Consider the following 18238-nt stretch of genomic DNA (forward strand, 5'->3'; position numbering starts at 1 on the left):
CCCTGGACTTGCCCAGTCAAGGCACAAATGGGAGTTGATGCTTCTTGCTTCTCCCCACCTTCTTTCTCTCTCTGGCTTTCTCACGTTCTCTGTCCCTCCCTTCTAATAATAATAATAATAATAATTATTATTATTATTATTATGCTGGGTGAAAGACGTCACACTAAAAAAATAAAAAAGATAATATATACTTTTATTTAAATAAAATTCTAGAAAATGCAAACTAATTAATCATGACAGAAACAAGGTTATCAGCTGCATATGTTATCTTAACTATGTCACAGCTACATACATATGCCAAAGCTTGGCAAACCATACACTTTAAATATGCAATTTATAACATGAGAGTTAAAATATAAAATAAAAAGGTTTGTACATTCTCAAAATAAATACAAGGCAATGATATATGAAAATTTTAAGAAGTTTATGGGAAGAAAGGATAAGCCTGTGAAGATAATTCATATAGGCATTTAAATACCAGAATGACCGAAACAATGGAACTGTGGTGATATGTTTACTGGGCTAGTAATGAAAAGTCAAAGATATCAGAATAGATCAATTCACTATCCTGTGGGCAGGATAATAGGAATGATAAAGAACAATTCAAAAATTATCTTTGGACACTATGTTGCTACCATTAAGTAGGAGATACTTCAACATAGTACAAAAAGAGAAATTTAAAAAGGAAAAACAAGAACAGGTAGATCAAACAAACTTCTGTATCATTCTGTCCTTTGGTATCTTCAGAAAATATTATAACAAATTTTTATGGAAAGTTAGTTATCTTGCTACATATTCTAAAAGATCAACAAGAAATTCCAAATAAATAAAATTTTCAATTTATTTTATTACTGAATTATTGGTTTTCTCATTCATTTCTCAGGAAAAATTCTGTGCATTAAAGGACATAATCAACAGTAAAAAAGCAACAACCTACTGCTCTTTTTCCTGTTTCCAGTTCTGCACATAAACAGCTTGGAAAGTAGCCACCCATACTATCAATGACTTTACAAAAGCTAAAATAGGCCCTGGCCGGTTGGCTCAGTGGTAGAGCGTCGGCCTGGCATGCAGGAGTCCCAGGTTCGATTCCGGGCTAGGGCACACAGGAGAAGCGCCCATCTGCTTCTCCACCCCTCCCCCTCTCCTTCCTCTCTGTCTTTCTCTTGCCCTCCTGCAGCCAAGGCTTCACTGGAGCAAAGTTTGCCCAGGTGCTAAGGATGGCTCTGTGGCCTCTGCCTCAGGTGCTAGAATGGCTCTGATTGTGGCAGAGCAACGCCCCAAGATGGGCAGAGTATCGCCCTCTGGTGGGCATGCCGGGTGGATCCCAGTCGGGCACATGTGGGAGTCTGTCTGACTGTCTCCCCGTTTCCAACTTCGCAAAAATACAAAAAAAAAAAAAAAAGCTAAAATAAACTTCCGTATGACAATGTAATATACATTACAGTCCCATTTTCATTTCCGTGGGGACATGTCTCCAAGTTCACAGAGATTTTTTTCTAGCTCAGGCTGCTATAAAAAGTACCACAGATTTGCATTTCTCTAACAGCTAGTGAAAATGAGCATCTTTTCACATATCTATTGGCCATTTGTATTTCTTCTTGGGAGAAGTATCTGTTCATGTCCTCTTCCCAATTTTTTATTGAATTGTTTGCTTGTTTGTTGTTGAGCTTCGTGAGTTCTTTGTATATTTTGGATATTAGGCCCTTTATTAGCTGTTGCTTGAAAATATCATCTCCCATTTAGTTGGCTGTTTGTTTTGTTGTCAGTTTCTTTTGCTGTACTTGATAACATACTGAGTGAAATAAGTACATCAGGAAAGACTAAGAACTGTATGATTCCATACATAGGTAGGACACAAAATTGAGACTCATGGACATAGATAAGAGTGCAGTGGATATCAGGGGGAGGAGAAGGGAATAGGGGGGATAGGGGAGAGGAGGGGCATAAAGAAAACCAAATAAAAGGTGACGGAGGACAATTTGACTTTGGGTGACAGGTATACAACATAATCAAATGTCAAAATGATATGGAGATGTTTTCTCTAAATCTCTGTACTCTAGATGACCAATGTCACCCTATTAAAATTAATTGTCTAAATAAAAAATTTGTTAAAAAAGTGCCATAGATTAGCTGGCTATCACCATCTCTTGGGAATTCTATTGTTATGAGCCTTATATATGAAACTTAGAGCTCAGGTAATAACCTGGTTAACTGATAATTACCACTTCGATATGAGTAAGTGCGTATAACTATTTCTAATCTCTCATAAGAAAGGTACATAAAATATATATAAAAGATACGTGGGCAAATCTAATTTAAAATAACAAAAATAAAGTCTATTTAATGAATTTTCAGAGATAAAACACTTGAAAAATACACTGGCATGGCATTAGATGCATACCCACACTGCAGCAGAATTTTCCAAACCAGCCTCAACCCTTCTCAACATACTTCCATACAGTCTCTCCTCTGTCCTTCTCTGTGATTAAAATAAGAGATTAGTCTTTCCACTAATTAATATCCACATCATATTTGATATGGAAACTTTTAAAATATGTTAGAACTCTACCAGTTCCACCACTTACTATGTGGCCTTGGGCAAGTTACTTAACAGCTCTGTGCCACAGTTTCTGCTTCTACAAAAAGGAAATCATATGAAATTGTTATGATAATTAAAAGAGTTGACATTTATATTTAGAAAAGTGACTGACATAATAACCACTATAAAAAATGTGTGGAAAATTAAATTAACAGAGAATAAAGTAACAGGTTTTTGACTTCTGAATATATTTCTAACATTTGGTACCCAGGGAATCTTAAGGACTTCTCCCAAAACTGAACTTTCTTTGACTTTATACTCAGGGATTCCAGTATTTTACTCCTCACTTCTTTTTCTCTGAGCATTAAAACACCTAGTAGTCAAGAAACAAAAATAAATAAATAAATTGAATTTCATCAAAATTAAAAGTATATCAAAGAACATAATCAAGAAAGTAAAAAGACAACCCACAGACTGAGAGAAAATATTTTTAAGTCATACATCTACGGTAATTAGGGTCTATTCTATAGATCCCTCACAACTCAACAATAAAAAGAAAAATAACTAGATTTAAAAATCAGCAAAGAATTAGAAGGCCTACTTCTCCAAAGAAGATACAAAATGACTAATAAGCACATAAAAAGACAACCATCATTAGTCACTAGTGCAACAAAAATAAAAACCACAATGAGATGTCACTTCATACCCACCAGGATGGCCATAATTAAAAAAACACAAAGAAACAACAACAAATAAAAACTGACATAACTAGAGTTGGCCAGGATATGGAGAAATTGGATAATTCATACACCACTAGATGTATAAATGTAAAACAGTGTAGTTGCTTTGGAAAAGTTTGACAATTCCTCAAAAAGTTAAATATGGAGTTGCTAGATGACCCTACAAGTCCAATCCTAGGTATATATCAAAAAAACTTTAAAAAAAACGTAATCACACAGCAGTGTGTACCCAAATATTCATAAAAGCACTGTTCACAATAGCCAAAAAGTGAAAACAAACCAAATGTCCATCAGTGGATGAATAACAAAAAAAATATGGTATATACATATAATGATATATTAGCTATAAAAAAAGAACAAAGTTCTGATACATGTTATAACATGGATAAACTTTGAAACAAAAGTCAAAAGAGTTACCATATTTTTCACTCCATAAGACACACTTTTTCACCCAAAAGTGGAGGGGAAAATGCCCGAGCATCTTATGGGGTGAATATTTATTTATTTTAGCTGCTGCGGGTTCCCAGACAACTAGAAGAGTATTTGAACATTAAAGTCTCTTCTCATTGGTTAATAACAGTGCTAATGGTTGTTAATACTACTGTTGAGTTTACATTGTTAAAATATTATTGTGGTATATTTTATTAAATATTTTAACACACCATTTGGTTCAGAATATTTTTTTCCTTATTTTCCTCCTTAAAACCTTAGATGCATCTTATAGTCAGGTGTGTCTTATGGAGTGAAAAATACAGTAATCACTGATACAGTAAAGCTTTGTCACTTCGTATTTAACATTCAAGTATTATGATTGTGCCCTTGAGATTGTATAATGTCATAATTCAAGTATTATGACATTGAAGTTTCATGATTTAAAGCATATTTATTGGAAGGTACAGTACAGAAGTCACGTAACAAACAGAACAAACTATTCAGAATCCACATCTCAATGAGGCTGTATTATTCTCTAGTTCTCCAGAATTGTTTACATATTCTAAATGTAAAAATAAAATCCTTCTCAGGAGAAATGGGCTTTTACAAGTATGCCAATTCCCTATAGAATTGTATACCAGAAACCTATATAATTTTACTGACCAATGTTACGAAAATAAATTCAATAAAAAAGTTTAAAAAAAAGTATGCCACTTCCCAATGCTGGCAATTAAAGTAAACAGAACTGAAGTTTTGAATGAAATTCAAAGGCTAACCTGAAGAAAATGAAAACACTGAGCCAAAAGATATCAATACTCTCACTCCCACGTTCATTGCAACATTATTTAAAATAGTCAAGATATGAAAACAACCTAAGTACCCATATAGATGAATGAATAAAGAAAATGTGATACACACACATACATATACATATACATATACATATACATATACACACACAATGGAATATTAGCCATAAAAAAGGAGCTCTTCCTATTTTCAACAACATGGGAAGAACCATGAGGGCACTATGTTATGGCAAATAAATAAGACAAAGAAAGACAAATGCCATATGATATCATTTATATTTGGAATCTTAAAACCAAACCATACCAAACCAAAACAATGACAAATGGGCTATAGAGAAAACAGATTGGATTAAAAGAAATGAAAAGTAGGAGGTAAGCAAAATGAATGAAGGGGGTCCAAGAGACAAACTTCCAGCTTAGCTAGTAATACTGCATTACACACTCAAAAGTTGCCAAGAGAATAGATCTTAAAAGTTCTTATCACAAGAAAAACATTATAACTATGTACAATTAACTACACTTATCATGCAGATTATTTTGCAATATATACAAACATCAAATCTTTATGCCATACACCTGAAACCAATAGAATGTTAATTATACTTCAATAAAAAAATTTTTAATGAAAAATTTGAATTTCTCAATAGATTAGATATGCAACATAAACCAGTCCATCATAGCTCTATGTAAAAAAAGAAAGTTTTCATGAAAATGTCTTAGCCTGACCAGGCAGTGGCACACTGGATAGAGCATTGGACTGGGATGCAGAGGACCCAGATTTGAACCCCGAGGTCACTGGCTTGAGCACAGGCTCATAGATATGACCCCATGGTCGCTGGCTTGAGCCCAAAGGTGGCTGGCTTAAAGTTCAAGGTTGCTGGCTTGAGTCCAAGGTCACACTGGCTTGAGCAAAAGGTCATTTACTCTGCTGGAGCCCCCCCACCCCCGGTCAAAGTACATATGAGAAAGTAATCAATGAACAACTATGGTACCGCAACAAAGAATTAATGCTTCTCATCTCTCTCTCTTCCAGACTGTTGGTCCCTGTCTGTCTCTTTCTTGCAAAAAAAGAAAAAAGAAATGTATAGCATAGCAGGACTGGAGAAATTATTTAATTTACCTGTTTCCTTTTTTGTCACTCAATTTAAAGGAGAAAAATTATTTTAGTGATTATATTTTCTAAACATCTTTTAATCTTTTAAATGTCACTATGTACTTCATTTCTGTGGTAGTCACGTAGTCAACACAAAATGATAGACACACATGGCATATCGTGCAAAACAGAAAAAACTCAAATATTTGCAATAAAACTTTTTCAGATGTTAACACTTTTGTTAAACTTTCTTTGTATTCTGGGGAATTAAATGCAATGTTAACATAAAATTTTACGTGAAATGTACCACAATATGACAGTATCCACGCCTGTCATGCACTGGTTCTTGTGGAACACAGGGAATATTTTAGAAGTTAGAGAAACTTACAGAAGCTCCTATATATAAATATCTTGGTGGAAATTTTCCATTATAGAAGCAATATACTACATTGGTTAAGACCACATTCTTTGGCTCTAAACTGGATGAGTACAAATTGCAGCTCTGCTATGAAATAGTTATGTAATCTAACGCAACCTATTTAACATCTCTATACCTCAGTTTCCTCTTTGTTATCTAAGATAATGACAATACTGAACTCCATAGGATTTGGGGAAAGTTAAAACAAGTTCATATATACTGTTCACAAAATTAGGGGATATTTCAAAATGAATATGAAATGATAAAAAAAGCATTTGATTTATTTTTAGTAAACAAGAACATCAGAAAAGCAAATGACAAGTCAAAGAAAGTTGTTCGATTTTGCAAATGAGATGCAAAACCAACTTTTATCTCATTGGTGAAAATGCACTGTACAAAAGGCTGGAAGTACTAGAGTATCCGCACATTCCCCGATCCTCAAATTTTTATGAGCAGTGTATATGAAATTGGGATTGGTTCATTCAAAGCACTCAACACAATTAACTATTTTTTAAAATTATTTTGCCCATTTCTACACACACATGAACATATACATACCTATGTATATATTCACCTATGCAAATACTACCAAATTCATTTATAAAAAATGTATGTGTATCTCCTCACAAACAACATTTACAACATACTAAATTATACATTTGTATTCATTTTGTGACACTGAGTAAACTGCATGTACGATTGTGCTTGTTGTACTGATTTTTTTTTTGTTTTCAACTGCAGTGAGAAAAGTGTTGCGTAACAGTTGCCTTTTGTAGATCTAGTGCAGCCCGCCTAATGGCTGTGATCTTGCTCTGCGGCCCACATGCTGAGTTGAGTTTGAGACCCCTGGCCTAGATATTTATGCCCAGAAAGCAAGGAACTGTTCAAAACTAGACAATGGAGCATATCAATGGCACACAGAAGCCAATCTTAAAGAGCTCCCAATGGCCAAACTGGAACATTGAGCAACAAAATAAGTAGCACAGTATTTGGATTATAACAAAGTATAAAATATAAAGCCCAAGCTGACACAAATAAGTAAATGGGAGAAAAAAGACAAACCTTCCTTATAGAAAGAATTTCCAATAATAAATATAAATACTTCCCACTCAAGGGAGTGGAGCTTAATCTCTCCCTCCTACTTGAGTATGGGCTAAATATATAACCTTACTTCCAAAGAATAAAGAGGATGGATATGGAAGAAAAATTACTTTAGAGTAGAGAAATCTGGTGACCATTTCTATAAATTCCATTAACTATCACAAGCATTTCTTTTCTTCAAGGTCCTACCATCCAACACTAAAAACTACCTTTCATGTCACAGGTATTCTATCCTTTATTTCAGTAGAGTAAGGTGATTAGCTATTCTGCCTTAGCCTCCTAGCTTTCTTGGTTATCTTCATTTACAATGCTCAGTCACTCTCTGGCTTTCTTCATTGGCCCAAGTAGGAATATCTGCTTCAACAAATAAGTAACAGAGCCCCTTTCTACTCAGCCTACCTACATCTAGCCCAACATTATCAATTTATATAATTCTGTTTATATGTATCTTCACAGTGAATATTTTGAATATTGTAAAAAATGACAATGCCCTTAAAGAATATCAAACACTACTTACATTAGGAATATTATTTACTCAGCAAATTAACACACAGAACCATAATGTTACATATAAATTTACTATAATAGGTAAAAATAAATAAATTTATAATTAAATTACTTTAATAACAGAAAAGAAAAAGTATTGTACCCCTCTCCCCCCATCCCCATGGAAGCTATTCTGAGCCTGCACGTTTGTAGCGAGCTATGGACATGAGTCTATCTTTTGCAGTAATTACATTTTTAAAGTTGTCTCAAAAATAAGACCTACTTCAAGAGATGCAAAGTGAAATTTAGAAGACAAGGAAGAGAGCGTAAAACCAGTTACTGTGCCTGGAAATACATGATAATCAGGATAAAAGTAAGTGCAACACACCCAAATACAGGATAACAGTTCATGTAACCAACAGAGATATCATTTGTTAGATTGCTTGTGCCCATATAGAAGGATGTATGAAAGTCTGTGCAGCTTATGCTCATGAACTCCCAAAGTGTGCTCTAAAGGTTGGCTGCATCACATTGTACTGGTCTGGTGCTGGCCTGCAGGCTTCTCAACAGATTTGAAAGGGACAAGATCTCTGAAGGTCAACTGGAGGTGACTAAGACGAATACAATTTGGAAAGCACCAGGTTGATGGTCAACCTGGTACCTTCACCTGCTATTTGGATGCAGGGCTCTCCAGAACTACTACTGGAAATCAAGTTTTGGGGAGGTGTGAATAGAGTCTCGTCTATCCTCATAGTACCAAATGATTCCCTGGTTATGATTCAGAGAGCAAGGAATTCAATGCAGAAGTACACTGGAAGCACATCATGGGTCAGAACACTGTAGGGTGTATATGTTACCTACACAGAATCAACATTAGAGTAGCTGAAGTTAAGAATCAAATCAGTAATTTGGAAGATATAGCAGAAAACACCCAATCAGAACAGCAAAAAAGAAAAAAAGAATCCAAAAATATGAAAAGATTTTAAGGGGTCTCTCGGACAACATCCAGTATACCAACATTCACAACATAGGGGTGCCAGAAGGAGAAGAGAACAAGAAATTGAAAACCTATTTGAAGAGTGAATGACAGAAAACTTACCTAATCTGGTGAAGGAAGTAGACATACAAGCCCAGGAAGCATAGAGAATCCCAAACAAGATAAACCAAAAGAGCCTCATATTAAGATACAACATAATTAAAATGCTAAAGGTTAAAGATGAAGAGAAAATCTTAAATGTAGCAACAGAAAAGCAGTTAATTACTTATAAGGAAGTTCCCAAAAGACTGTCAGCTGATTTTTCAACAGAAACTGCAGATCAGAAGGGACTGGCACAAAATATTCAAACTGATGACATGCACAGACCTACAACCAAGATTACCTAACAAAGCTACTATTTAGAATCCACAGACAGATAAAGAGCTTCCCCAACAAGAAAAGCTAAAGCTCATAGCCACCACACCAATATTACAAGAAATATTAAGGACACATCTTTAAGAAGAAGGGAATGAAGATTAAAATACAAATATTAAAATGGCAAAAAATAGATACCTATGAAAAATCACTTCAAATGTAAATCAAGACATCAAAAGACATAGGGTGGCTAAATGGATAAGAAAACATGACCCTCACATATGATGCCTACAAGAGACTTACTTCAGATCAAAAGACCAAATAGACTGAAAGTAAAAAGTTGGAAAATAGACATTTCATGAAAATGAAAACAAACAAAAAAGAGCTGAGGTAGCAATACTTCTACCAGACAAAACAGACTTTTAAGAAAGGCTCTATATCAAGATACAAAGAAGGACCCAGCATTTCTACTTTTGGATATTTATCCGAAAAATCCAAAAAACTAAGTTGAAAAGATCAACACACCTATATGTTCATTGCAGCATTATTTACAATAGCCAAGATATGAAGCAACCTAAGTGACCACCAGTGAATTAATGGATAAAGAAGTGGTGCAAACATGCAATAAATGAAATGTGACTCAGCCATAACAAAGGATACCTTGCTATCTGCAACAACATGGATGGGCCCAGGGGGTACTGAGCGGAGTGAAATAAGTCAACAAAGAAAAACAAATGCCACATGATTTCACTTGTATGTAGAATCTAAAAAATAAAATATACAAACAAATCAAACGAAAGCAAACTCATAAATACAGAGAACATTTTGACAATAGCCTGATGGGAGGGGGGCCGGGGAGACAAGTGAAAAAGGGGAAGGTATTTTTTTTTAATTTTCTATTTATTTATTTTTTTAACGGGGTGACATCAGTAAATCAGGATACATATATTCAAAGATAACATGTCCAGGTTATCTTGTCGTTCAATTATGTTGCATACCCATCACCCAAAGTCAGATTGTCCTCTGTCACCTTCTATCTAGTTTTCCTTGTGCCCCTCCCCCTCGCCCCTTCCCTCTCCCTCTCCCCCCTCCCCCGTAACCACCACACTCTTATCAATGTCTCTTGGTCTCACTTTTATGTCCCATCTACGTATGGAATAATGCAGTTCCTGGTTTTTTCTGATTTACTTATTTCACTTCCTATAATGTTATCAAGATCCCACCATTTTGCTGTAAATGATCGGATGTCATCATTTCTTATGGCTGAGTAATATTCCATAGTGTATATGTGCCACATCTTCTTTATCCAGTCATGTATGGACGGGCTTTTTGGTTGTTTCCATGTCCTGGCCACTGTGAACAATGCTGCAATGAACGTGGGGCTGCATGTGTCTTTACGTATCAATGTCTGAGTTTTGGGGGTATATACCCAGTAGAGGGATTGCTGGGTCATAAGGTAGTTCTATTTTCAGTTTTTTGAAGAACCACCATACTTTCTTCCATAATGGTTGTACTACTTTACATTCCCACCAACAGTGTATGAGGGTTCCTTTTTCTCCACAGCCTCTCCAACATTTGCTAATACCTGTCTTGTTAATAATAGCTAATCTAACAGGTGTGAGGTGGTATCTCATTGCAGATTTGATTTGCATTTCTCTAATAACTAACGAAGATGAGCATCTTTTCATATATCTGTTGGCCATTTGTATTTCTTCCTGGGAGACGTGTCTGTTCATGTCCTCTTCCCATTTTTTTATTGGATTGTTTGTTTGTTGTTGAGTTTTATGAGTTCTTTGTATATTTTGGATATTAGGCCCTTATCTGAGCAGGTGTTTAAAAATATCATTTCGCATTTAGTTGGCTGTCTGTTTATCTTGTTATCAGTTTCTCTTGCTGAGCAAAAACTTCTTAGTCTGATGTAGTCCCATTCATTAATTTTGCCTTCACTTCTCTTGCCTTTGGAGTCAAATTCATAAAATGCTCTTTAAAGCCCAGGTCCATGAGTTTAGTACCTATGTCTTCTTCTATGTACTTAATTGTTTCAGGTCTTATGTTTAGATCTTTGATCCATTTTGAGTTAATTTTAGTACAAGGGGATAGACTGTAGTCCAGTTTCATTCTTTTGCATGTGGCTTTCCAGTTTACCAAGCACCATTTGTTGAAAAGCCTTTTTTTTCTCCATTGTGTATTGTTGGCCCCTTTATCAAAAATTATTTTACTATATGTATGTGGTTTTATTTCTGGGCTTTCTATTCTGTTCCATTGGTCTGAGTGTCTATTTTTCTGCCAATACCATGCTGTTTTGATTGTCGTGGCCCTATAATATAGTCTGAAGTCAGGTATTGTAATGCCCCCTGCTTCATACTTTTTCTTTAGGATTGCTTTGGCTATTCGGGGTTTTTTATAGTTCCATATAAATATGATGATTTTTTGCTCCATTTCTTTAAAAAATGTCATTGGAATGTTGATGGGAATTGCATTAAATTTGTATATTGCTTTGGGTAATATGGCTATCTTGATTATATTTATTCTTCCTAACCAAGAACAAGGAATATTCTTCCATCTCATTATATCTTTTTCGATTTCCCTTAACAATGGTTTATAGTTTTCATTATATAAGTCCTTTACATTTTTAGTTATCTTTATTCCTAGGTAGTTTTGTTGTTGTTGTTGCAATCGTGAAGGGGATTATTCTTTTGAGTTCGTTCTCAAATGTTTCATTGTTGGCATATAGAAAGGCTATTGACTTCTGTATTTTAATTTTGTATCCTGTGACATTATTGTATTGGCTTATTGTTTCTAGTAGTCTTTTTGTGGATTCTTTGGGGTTTTCGATGTACAGGATCATATCATCTACAAAAAGTGATACCTTTACTTCTTCTTCTCCGATATGGATGCCTTTTATTTCTTTGTCTTGTCTGATTGCTCTGGCTAGAACCTCTAGTACCACATTAAATAAGAGTGGAGAGAGTGGACAACCCTGTCTTGTACCTGACTTAAAGGGGAAAGCCTTCAGTTTTGTGCCATTAAATATGATGTCAGCTGATGGTTTATCATATATGGCCTTTATCATGTTGAGATATTTTCCTTCTATACCAATTTGGTTGAGAGTCTTAAACATAAAATTGTGTTGTATTTTATCAAAAGCCTTTTCTGCGTCTATTGATAAGATCATGTGGTTTTTGTTCTTTGTTTTGTCGATATGGTGTATTACGTTAACCATTTTACGTATGTTGAACCATCTTTGAGATTCTGGGATGAATCCCACTTGATCATGATGTATTATCTTTTTAATATGTTGTTGTATTCTATTTGCTAGTATTTTGTTTAGTATTTTAGCATCTGTATTCATTAGAGATACTGGTGTGTAGTTTTCTTTTTTTGTGCCATCCTTGCCTGGTTTTGGTATGAGGGTTATGTTGGCCTCATAAAATGTGTTTGGAAGTATTGCTTCTTCTTCAATTTTTTGGAAGACTTTCAGTAGAATAGGAATCAAGTCTTCTTTGAATGTTTGATAAAATTCTCTTGAATAGCCGTCTGGGCCTGGACTTTTATTTTGGGGGAGGTTTTTAATGGTTTTTTCTATTTCTTCTCTGCTAATAGGTCTGTTTAGGCTTTCTGCTTCTTCTTGACTCTGTCTAGGAAGGTTGTATTGTTCTAGGAATTTATCCATTTCTTCTAGGTTGTTGAATTTAGTGGCATAAAGTTTTTCATAGTATTCTACAATAATTCTTTGTATATCTATGATGTCCATGGTGATTTCTCCTCTTTCATTTTGGATTTTGTTTATATGAGTTCTTTCTCTTTTTCCCTTGGTAAGTCTTGCCAAGGGTTTGTCAATTTTGTTGATCTTTTCAAAGAACCAGCTCCTAGGTGTTCTATTAATTTTTTTCTATAGTTTTTCTGTTCTCTATTTCATTTATTTCTGCTCTGATTTTTATTATCTCCTTTCTTCGGCTGGTTTTTGGTTGTCTTTGTTCTTCTTTTTCTAGTTCCTTAAGGTGTGAAGTTAAGTGGTTCACTTGGGCTCTCTCTTGTTTGTTCATACATGCCTGAAGTGATATGAACTTCCCTCTTATCACAGCTTTTGCTGCATCCCATAGATTCTGATATGTTGTATTGTCATTTTCATTTGTCTGTATATATCTTTTGATATCTGTACTTATTTCTTCCTTGACCCATTCTTTTTAAAAGTATGTTGTTTAGTTGCCACATTTTTGTGGGATTTTTTTCCTCTTTTCTGCAGTTGAATTCTAGTTTCAAGGCTTTATGATCAGAAAATATGCTTGGTATAACTTCGATTTTTCTGAATTTGCTGATGTTGTTTTTGTGGCCCAACATATGGTCAACTCTTGAGAATGATCCATGTACACTGGAGAAAAATGTATACTCAGTCACTTTGGGATGAAATGTCCTGTAGATGTCTATCATATCCAGGTGCTCTAGTGTTTTGTTTAAGGCCACTATATCTTTGTTGATTCTCTGTTTGGATGACCGATAAAGAGCCGTCAGCAGTGCATTGAGGTCTCCAAGTATGATTGTATTTTTGTCAGTTTTTGTTTTAAGGTCAATAAGTAGCTGTCTTATATATTTTGGTGCTCCTTGGTTTTGTGCATATATATTAAGATTGTTATGTCTTCTTGATTCAGTGTCCCCTTAGCCATTATGAAATGGCCATTTTTGTCTCTGAATACTTTTGTTGTCTTTTAGTCAGCATTATCAGATATGAGTATTGCTACTCCTGCTTTTTTTGGATGTTATTTGCTTGGAGTATTGTTTTCCAGCCTTTCACTTTGAATTTATTTTTATCCTTGTTACTTAGATGAGTTTCTTGTAGGCAGCATACAGTTGGATTTTCTTTTTTGATCCATTTTGCTACTCTGTGCCTTTTTATTGGTGAGTTTAATCTGTTTACATTTAGTGTAATTATTGACACTTGTGAGTTCCCTATTGCCATTTTATAGATTTTTTTTGTTAGTTTTCTGTCTTGTTTGATCCTTCTCTTTCATTTTTCTATCTTTTGTTTTTATTTGGTTGTGTTCCATACATCTTTCCTCTGTTGCTATCTTTTTTAAATCATGTGCTTCTGTGGTGGTTTTCTCAATGGTGGTTATCATTAAGTAATGAAAAGGGTTCCTACCCTGTTCATTGTAATGCAGTATTTTGTGAGTACTTCTGCACTCCATCGTCTTTTGCTACTGTTAATCTCCATCCTCCCCCCCCCTTTCTTTTTGTTGTCATGGTTTAAATTTGGTTTTATTGTGTTCTTGGAGCTTTTACTTATGGCTTTGTTTTTTTTGTTTTTTTTTGTTCTTTGTATCTGATTGGAGAACCCCCTTTAGTATTTCCTGGAGTGGGGGTTTTCTGATGATAAATTCCCTCATCTTTTCTGTATCTGTGAATGTTTTTATTTCTCCTTCATATTTGAAGGATAGCTTTGATGGGTATAGTATTCGTGGCTGAAAGTTCCTCTCTTTCAGGACTTTAAATATTGGGGTCCACTCTCTTCTAGCTTGTAGAGTTTCTGTTCAGAAATCTGATGATAATCTAATGGGCATTCCTTTATATATTGTATTCTTCTTTTCCCTGTCTGCCTTGAGAATTTTTTCTTTGCAGTTGGTTTGTGCCAATTTCATTATGATGTGCCTTGGAGTAGGTTTGTCGGGGTTAAGAAAACTTGGAGTTCTGTTTGCTTCTTGAATTTGAGGCTTTAGTTCTTGCCACAGGCTTGGGAAGTTCTCATCTATTATTTGTTTGAGTATGTTCTCCATTCCATTTTCTCTCTCTTCTCCCTCTGATATACCTATTATTCTTATGCTATTCTTTTAGATGGAGTCAGATAATTCCTGTAGGGCTATCTCATTTTTTTTTATTTTTGAGTCTCTTTCTTCTTCTCTCTGTTGTGCCTCAAGTTGCTTGTCTTCTATTTCACTAATCCTCTCTTCTATCTGGCCTTTATATTAGCTAAGTTTTTTACCTCGTTTTTCAGTTCGTGAATTGAGTTTTTCATCTCTGTTTGATTTGTTTTTATAGTTTCAATTTCCTTGGAGATATACTCTTTTGTTCACTGAATTGTTTTCTGAGCTCCCTAAATTGCCTAACTGCGTTTTCTTGTATATCTCTGAGTATTTTTAGGATTTCTATTTTAAATTCTCTGTTGTTTAACTCCAAGGTTTCCAATATCTTAAATTTTTTTCTCCATAGATTTTTCCTCATCTATCTGTGTTACCTCTCTTTCTTTTGTATCCATGATATTCGATGTGCTCTTCTTTAATGGCATCTGAGGGTGGTTTTGTTGATAGTATTAATGAGATTTAATAAGGAGTAAAAAGTTAAAAAAAATAATAAATAAAAATAAAAAATCGAAAAGGTTTTTTTATAAATTAATCATTAATTAAAGAAAAATAAAATAAAAATTTGAAAACAAAGGAAATTATTCCTCCCCCTCCTTTTTTCCTCTCCTCTCTTCTCCCCTGTTTCTTGAGAAAATCTTGTGAACTGTGAATTATATTGTACTAAACAGAACAAACAATACCTGTAATGGAGGGCCTGAATTGGGGAGAGGTAATAAAGGGGCAAAGGGAAAAGAGAAAAGAAAAGAAGAACATAAAAGGGTGGGGAGCAGTATGGACCCACAAAAAGCAAATAAGGAAAAAATTTGGGTCAAGAATAAAATGATTTGCTTTTAAGTGTTGGCTGACTAAGAGTTATGATGAGAGGAATAAGAGGGAAACAGGAAAAAGGGGGGGAAATTAAAAAATTAAAAAATTACTATTGTATTTAGTGGAACAAGAACTAGATAAAATGGAGAGCCAGGGATGGGAGTACTGCTAGTGTGTTAAAAAGGTGAAGTAAAAACCCCCCAAAATGCCACAAACATAAGTTTGAGTCCCAGATAAGATAATTTGTTTGCTATTGAGGTTTGAATGAGAGGAGATGTAAAGGAGAAAGGAAGAGACTAATATAGAGGGAGAAAAGAGAGAGAGAGAGAGAGAGAGAGAGAGAGAGAAGATGGAACCACTAAAAGAAGAGAAAAGAAAAAATAGGAGAAAGAGAGAGAGAGTTAAAGGTTTTGGAGTGCAACCCTCATAGAGAGAAAGGAAGAGGAAAGAAAAGATAATGGGAGATGTAACACTTATGGGTAGTGTAGTTCAAATAGAGGAGAGAGTAAGGCCAGCAGAAAATTAAACGACCAAATTGGAGGAGGAAAAAAAAGAAAAAAAAATCAAGAATGAAGATAAGAGAAACAAATGAACAAATATAATAAAATGGGATAGGTTATAAAGTCTGCGGATTATTCTTGATTTTGAGAGGTTATCGTCTTGCTTTTTCTTTTCTGTCCCTCTTCTTGGTCGGTGACTTTGTACCCCGGGTTCTACCCCTGTGGCACGCTCTGGTAGAGGTTTGCAGTTGATAATTCTCTATGGCGATGTCATGTATTGGGCTTCAGTCTCCTTGGCAGTCGAGGCTCATTAGCTTTATAGGCTCCGACAGTGAGAGAGTCCATGCTCCTGGAGCCTCTCTCCTAGTCTTTCCTTCCTCAATTAGAAGCCTGATAATCCAGCTATGGGGTTGCTGCTGCCTCTGCCTGGATAGTAAGAGGCTCAAAGAGTTGGCAACTCCCCACTCTATTCCCACTCAGCACTGGGCTCTGGGTAAGGCTCAGTCAGTCAGAGCTGCTAACATGATCAGGCGGGGCTTCCACCCACTCAAAGACCTCTAACTCTGCCCCTCTGTGGGATAACACGAGCGCCCACCCCTGAATTGCTCAGAGGAATCTCCTGCCCACTCTCCGTGCGCGCCGACCAGGATATCAGGCCAGCCGTCTCTCACTCCGAGAAAGCCCTTCGCCCGCATGGAAAAATTCCAGTGTTGGAATTGGGTCTAGCTTCCTCCCCGTGCACATCCCCTTCAGGGCACTGGGGCAGTTCAGAGATTCCGCTTTTGGCCCACACAAAGGCCTCTGACTCTGCCTCTCCGTGGGACAACACGAGCGCCCACCCCTGAGGTGCTCGGAGGAATCTCTCACCCACTCTCCATGCGTGCAGACCTGGATATCAGGCCAGCCTTCTCTCACTCCGAGAAAGCCCTCCACCCGCACGGAAAAATTCCAACGTTTGAATTGGCTCTAGCTCCCTAGGGGAAGGTATTAAGAAGTACAAAATGGTAGTTACAAAACAGTCGTGGGGATATAAAGTGTAACATAGGAAATATAGCCACTAATACTGTAATAACTATATAGCCACTAATACTGTAATAACTATATATAGTGTCAGATTGGTACGAGATATATCAGGGAGATCTCTTCATAAGTTAAATAAATGTCTAATCACTATATTGTACACATGAAACTAATATAATATTGTATTTCAACTTTAATTGAAAAATAAAAATTATTATGAAATAAAAACAGTAGAAATAAAAACAAAAAGTTGAAAGTTACTTCTATTTTAACAAGACATTAATGAATATAAACTAAGATCAAATCATTTAAAAAGCAATGGTTTTCCTAGCTCTTTACTCACAAAAGTCTCATTTTTCCTTCACACAAAATTGTTGAAGTTCTAAATTTCTATACTATCCAAAAATAACAGCTTTTATAAAACAACATCATTTTATCTGTTTCCAAAGCATATGGCACTATACTACCATATAATATATAAAAGAAACTATTTCCTCCCAAAGAGAAAGCATTTGTCATTAATTTCCAGAAATGCTGAAGGGCTAGGAGGAATGAGTATGTTCATCTGTGTGCTTCCTCTTGTACAGAAATATTCTATTTGAAATTCTGTAGTTTACAAAATCTTACCTCTGCCGGATGCTGAATTATGTACAAGTGGGTAGAGATGTGCAGAGGATGCACTGGTAGAAATGGACACAAACACACTTTCTGAGGCCGGCTAAAGGGCAGAAAGAAAAAGAAATGTTTACAATACAATTATAAGGCAAAAACCTAAAACTTGAATCAAATTTCATTATATAAAGATCTGCTAACGTTGCTTTCTTTTAAAATGAAACACTAAGAATGAATTTAATCACTCAGACTTTAAATATGACAATTTGCGAAAAGATTCAGGTAAATTCTTTACCATCTATATAGATCAAAGTACCTGAAAATATCTTGTCTTAGTTATCTGTAGTAGAAGCAAACTCGTAAGTCACCACCACGGTCTTTTCATTCATGAAGCAACACATTCCAAATCAAGAACATATCTCATGTCAAAGAGAAACCTGGCAACTTTTCTAAATCATCTGAATCTGAAGTGGGA

At 35.3% G+C, this 18238-nt stretch overlaps 1 protein-coding gene across 1 annotated transcript in view; it reads right to left on the bottom strand.

Moving 5' to 3' along the window:
• The window catches only part of DTWD2 (DTW domain containing 2), a 137372-nt gene that overhangs the window by 79321 nt on the left and 39813 nt on the right, over positions 1 to 18238 (bottom strand). The window contains exon 2 of the mRNA XM_066273814.1: positions 17779 to 17869. Coding sequence (XP_066129911.1) covers positions 17779 to 17869 — 91 coding nt within the window. The remainder of the gene's footprint in view (positions 1 to 17778; positions 17870 to 18238) is intronic.

The sequence above is a fragment of the Saccopteryx bilineata genome, chromosome 4, assembly GCF_036850765.1.
Source record: "Saccopteryx bilineata isolate mSacBil1 chromosome 4, mSacBil1_pri_phased_curated, whole genome shotgun sequence".
NCBI lineage: Eukaryota > Metazoa > Chordata > Mammalia > Chiroptera > Emballonuridae > Saccopteryx > Saccopteryx bilineata.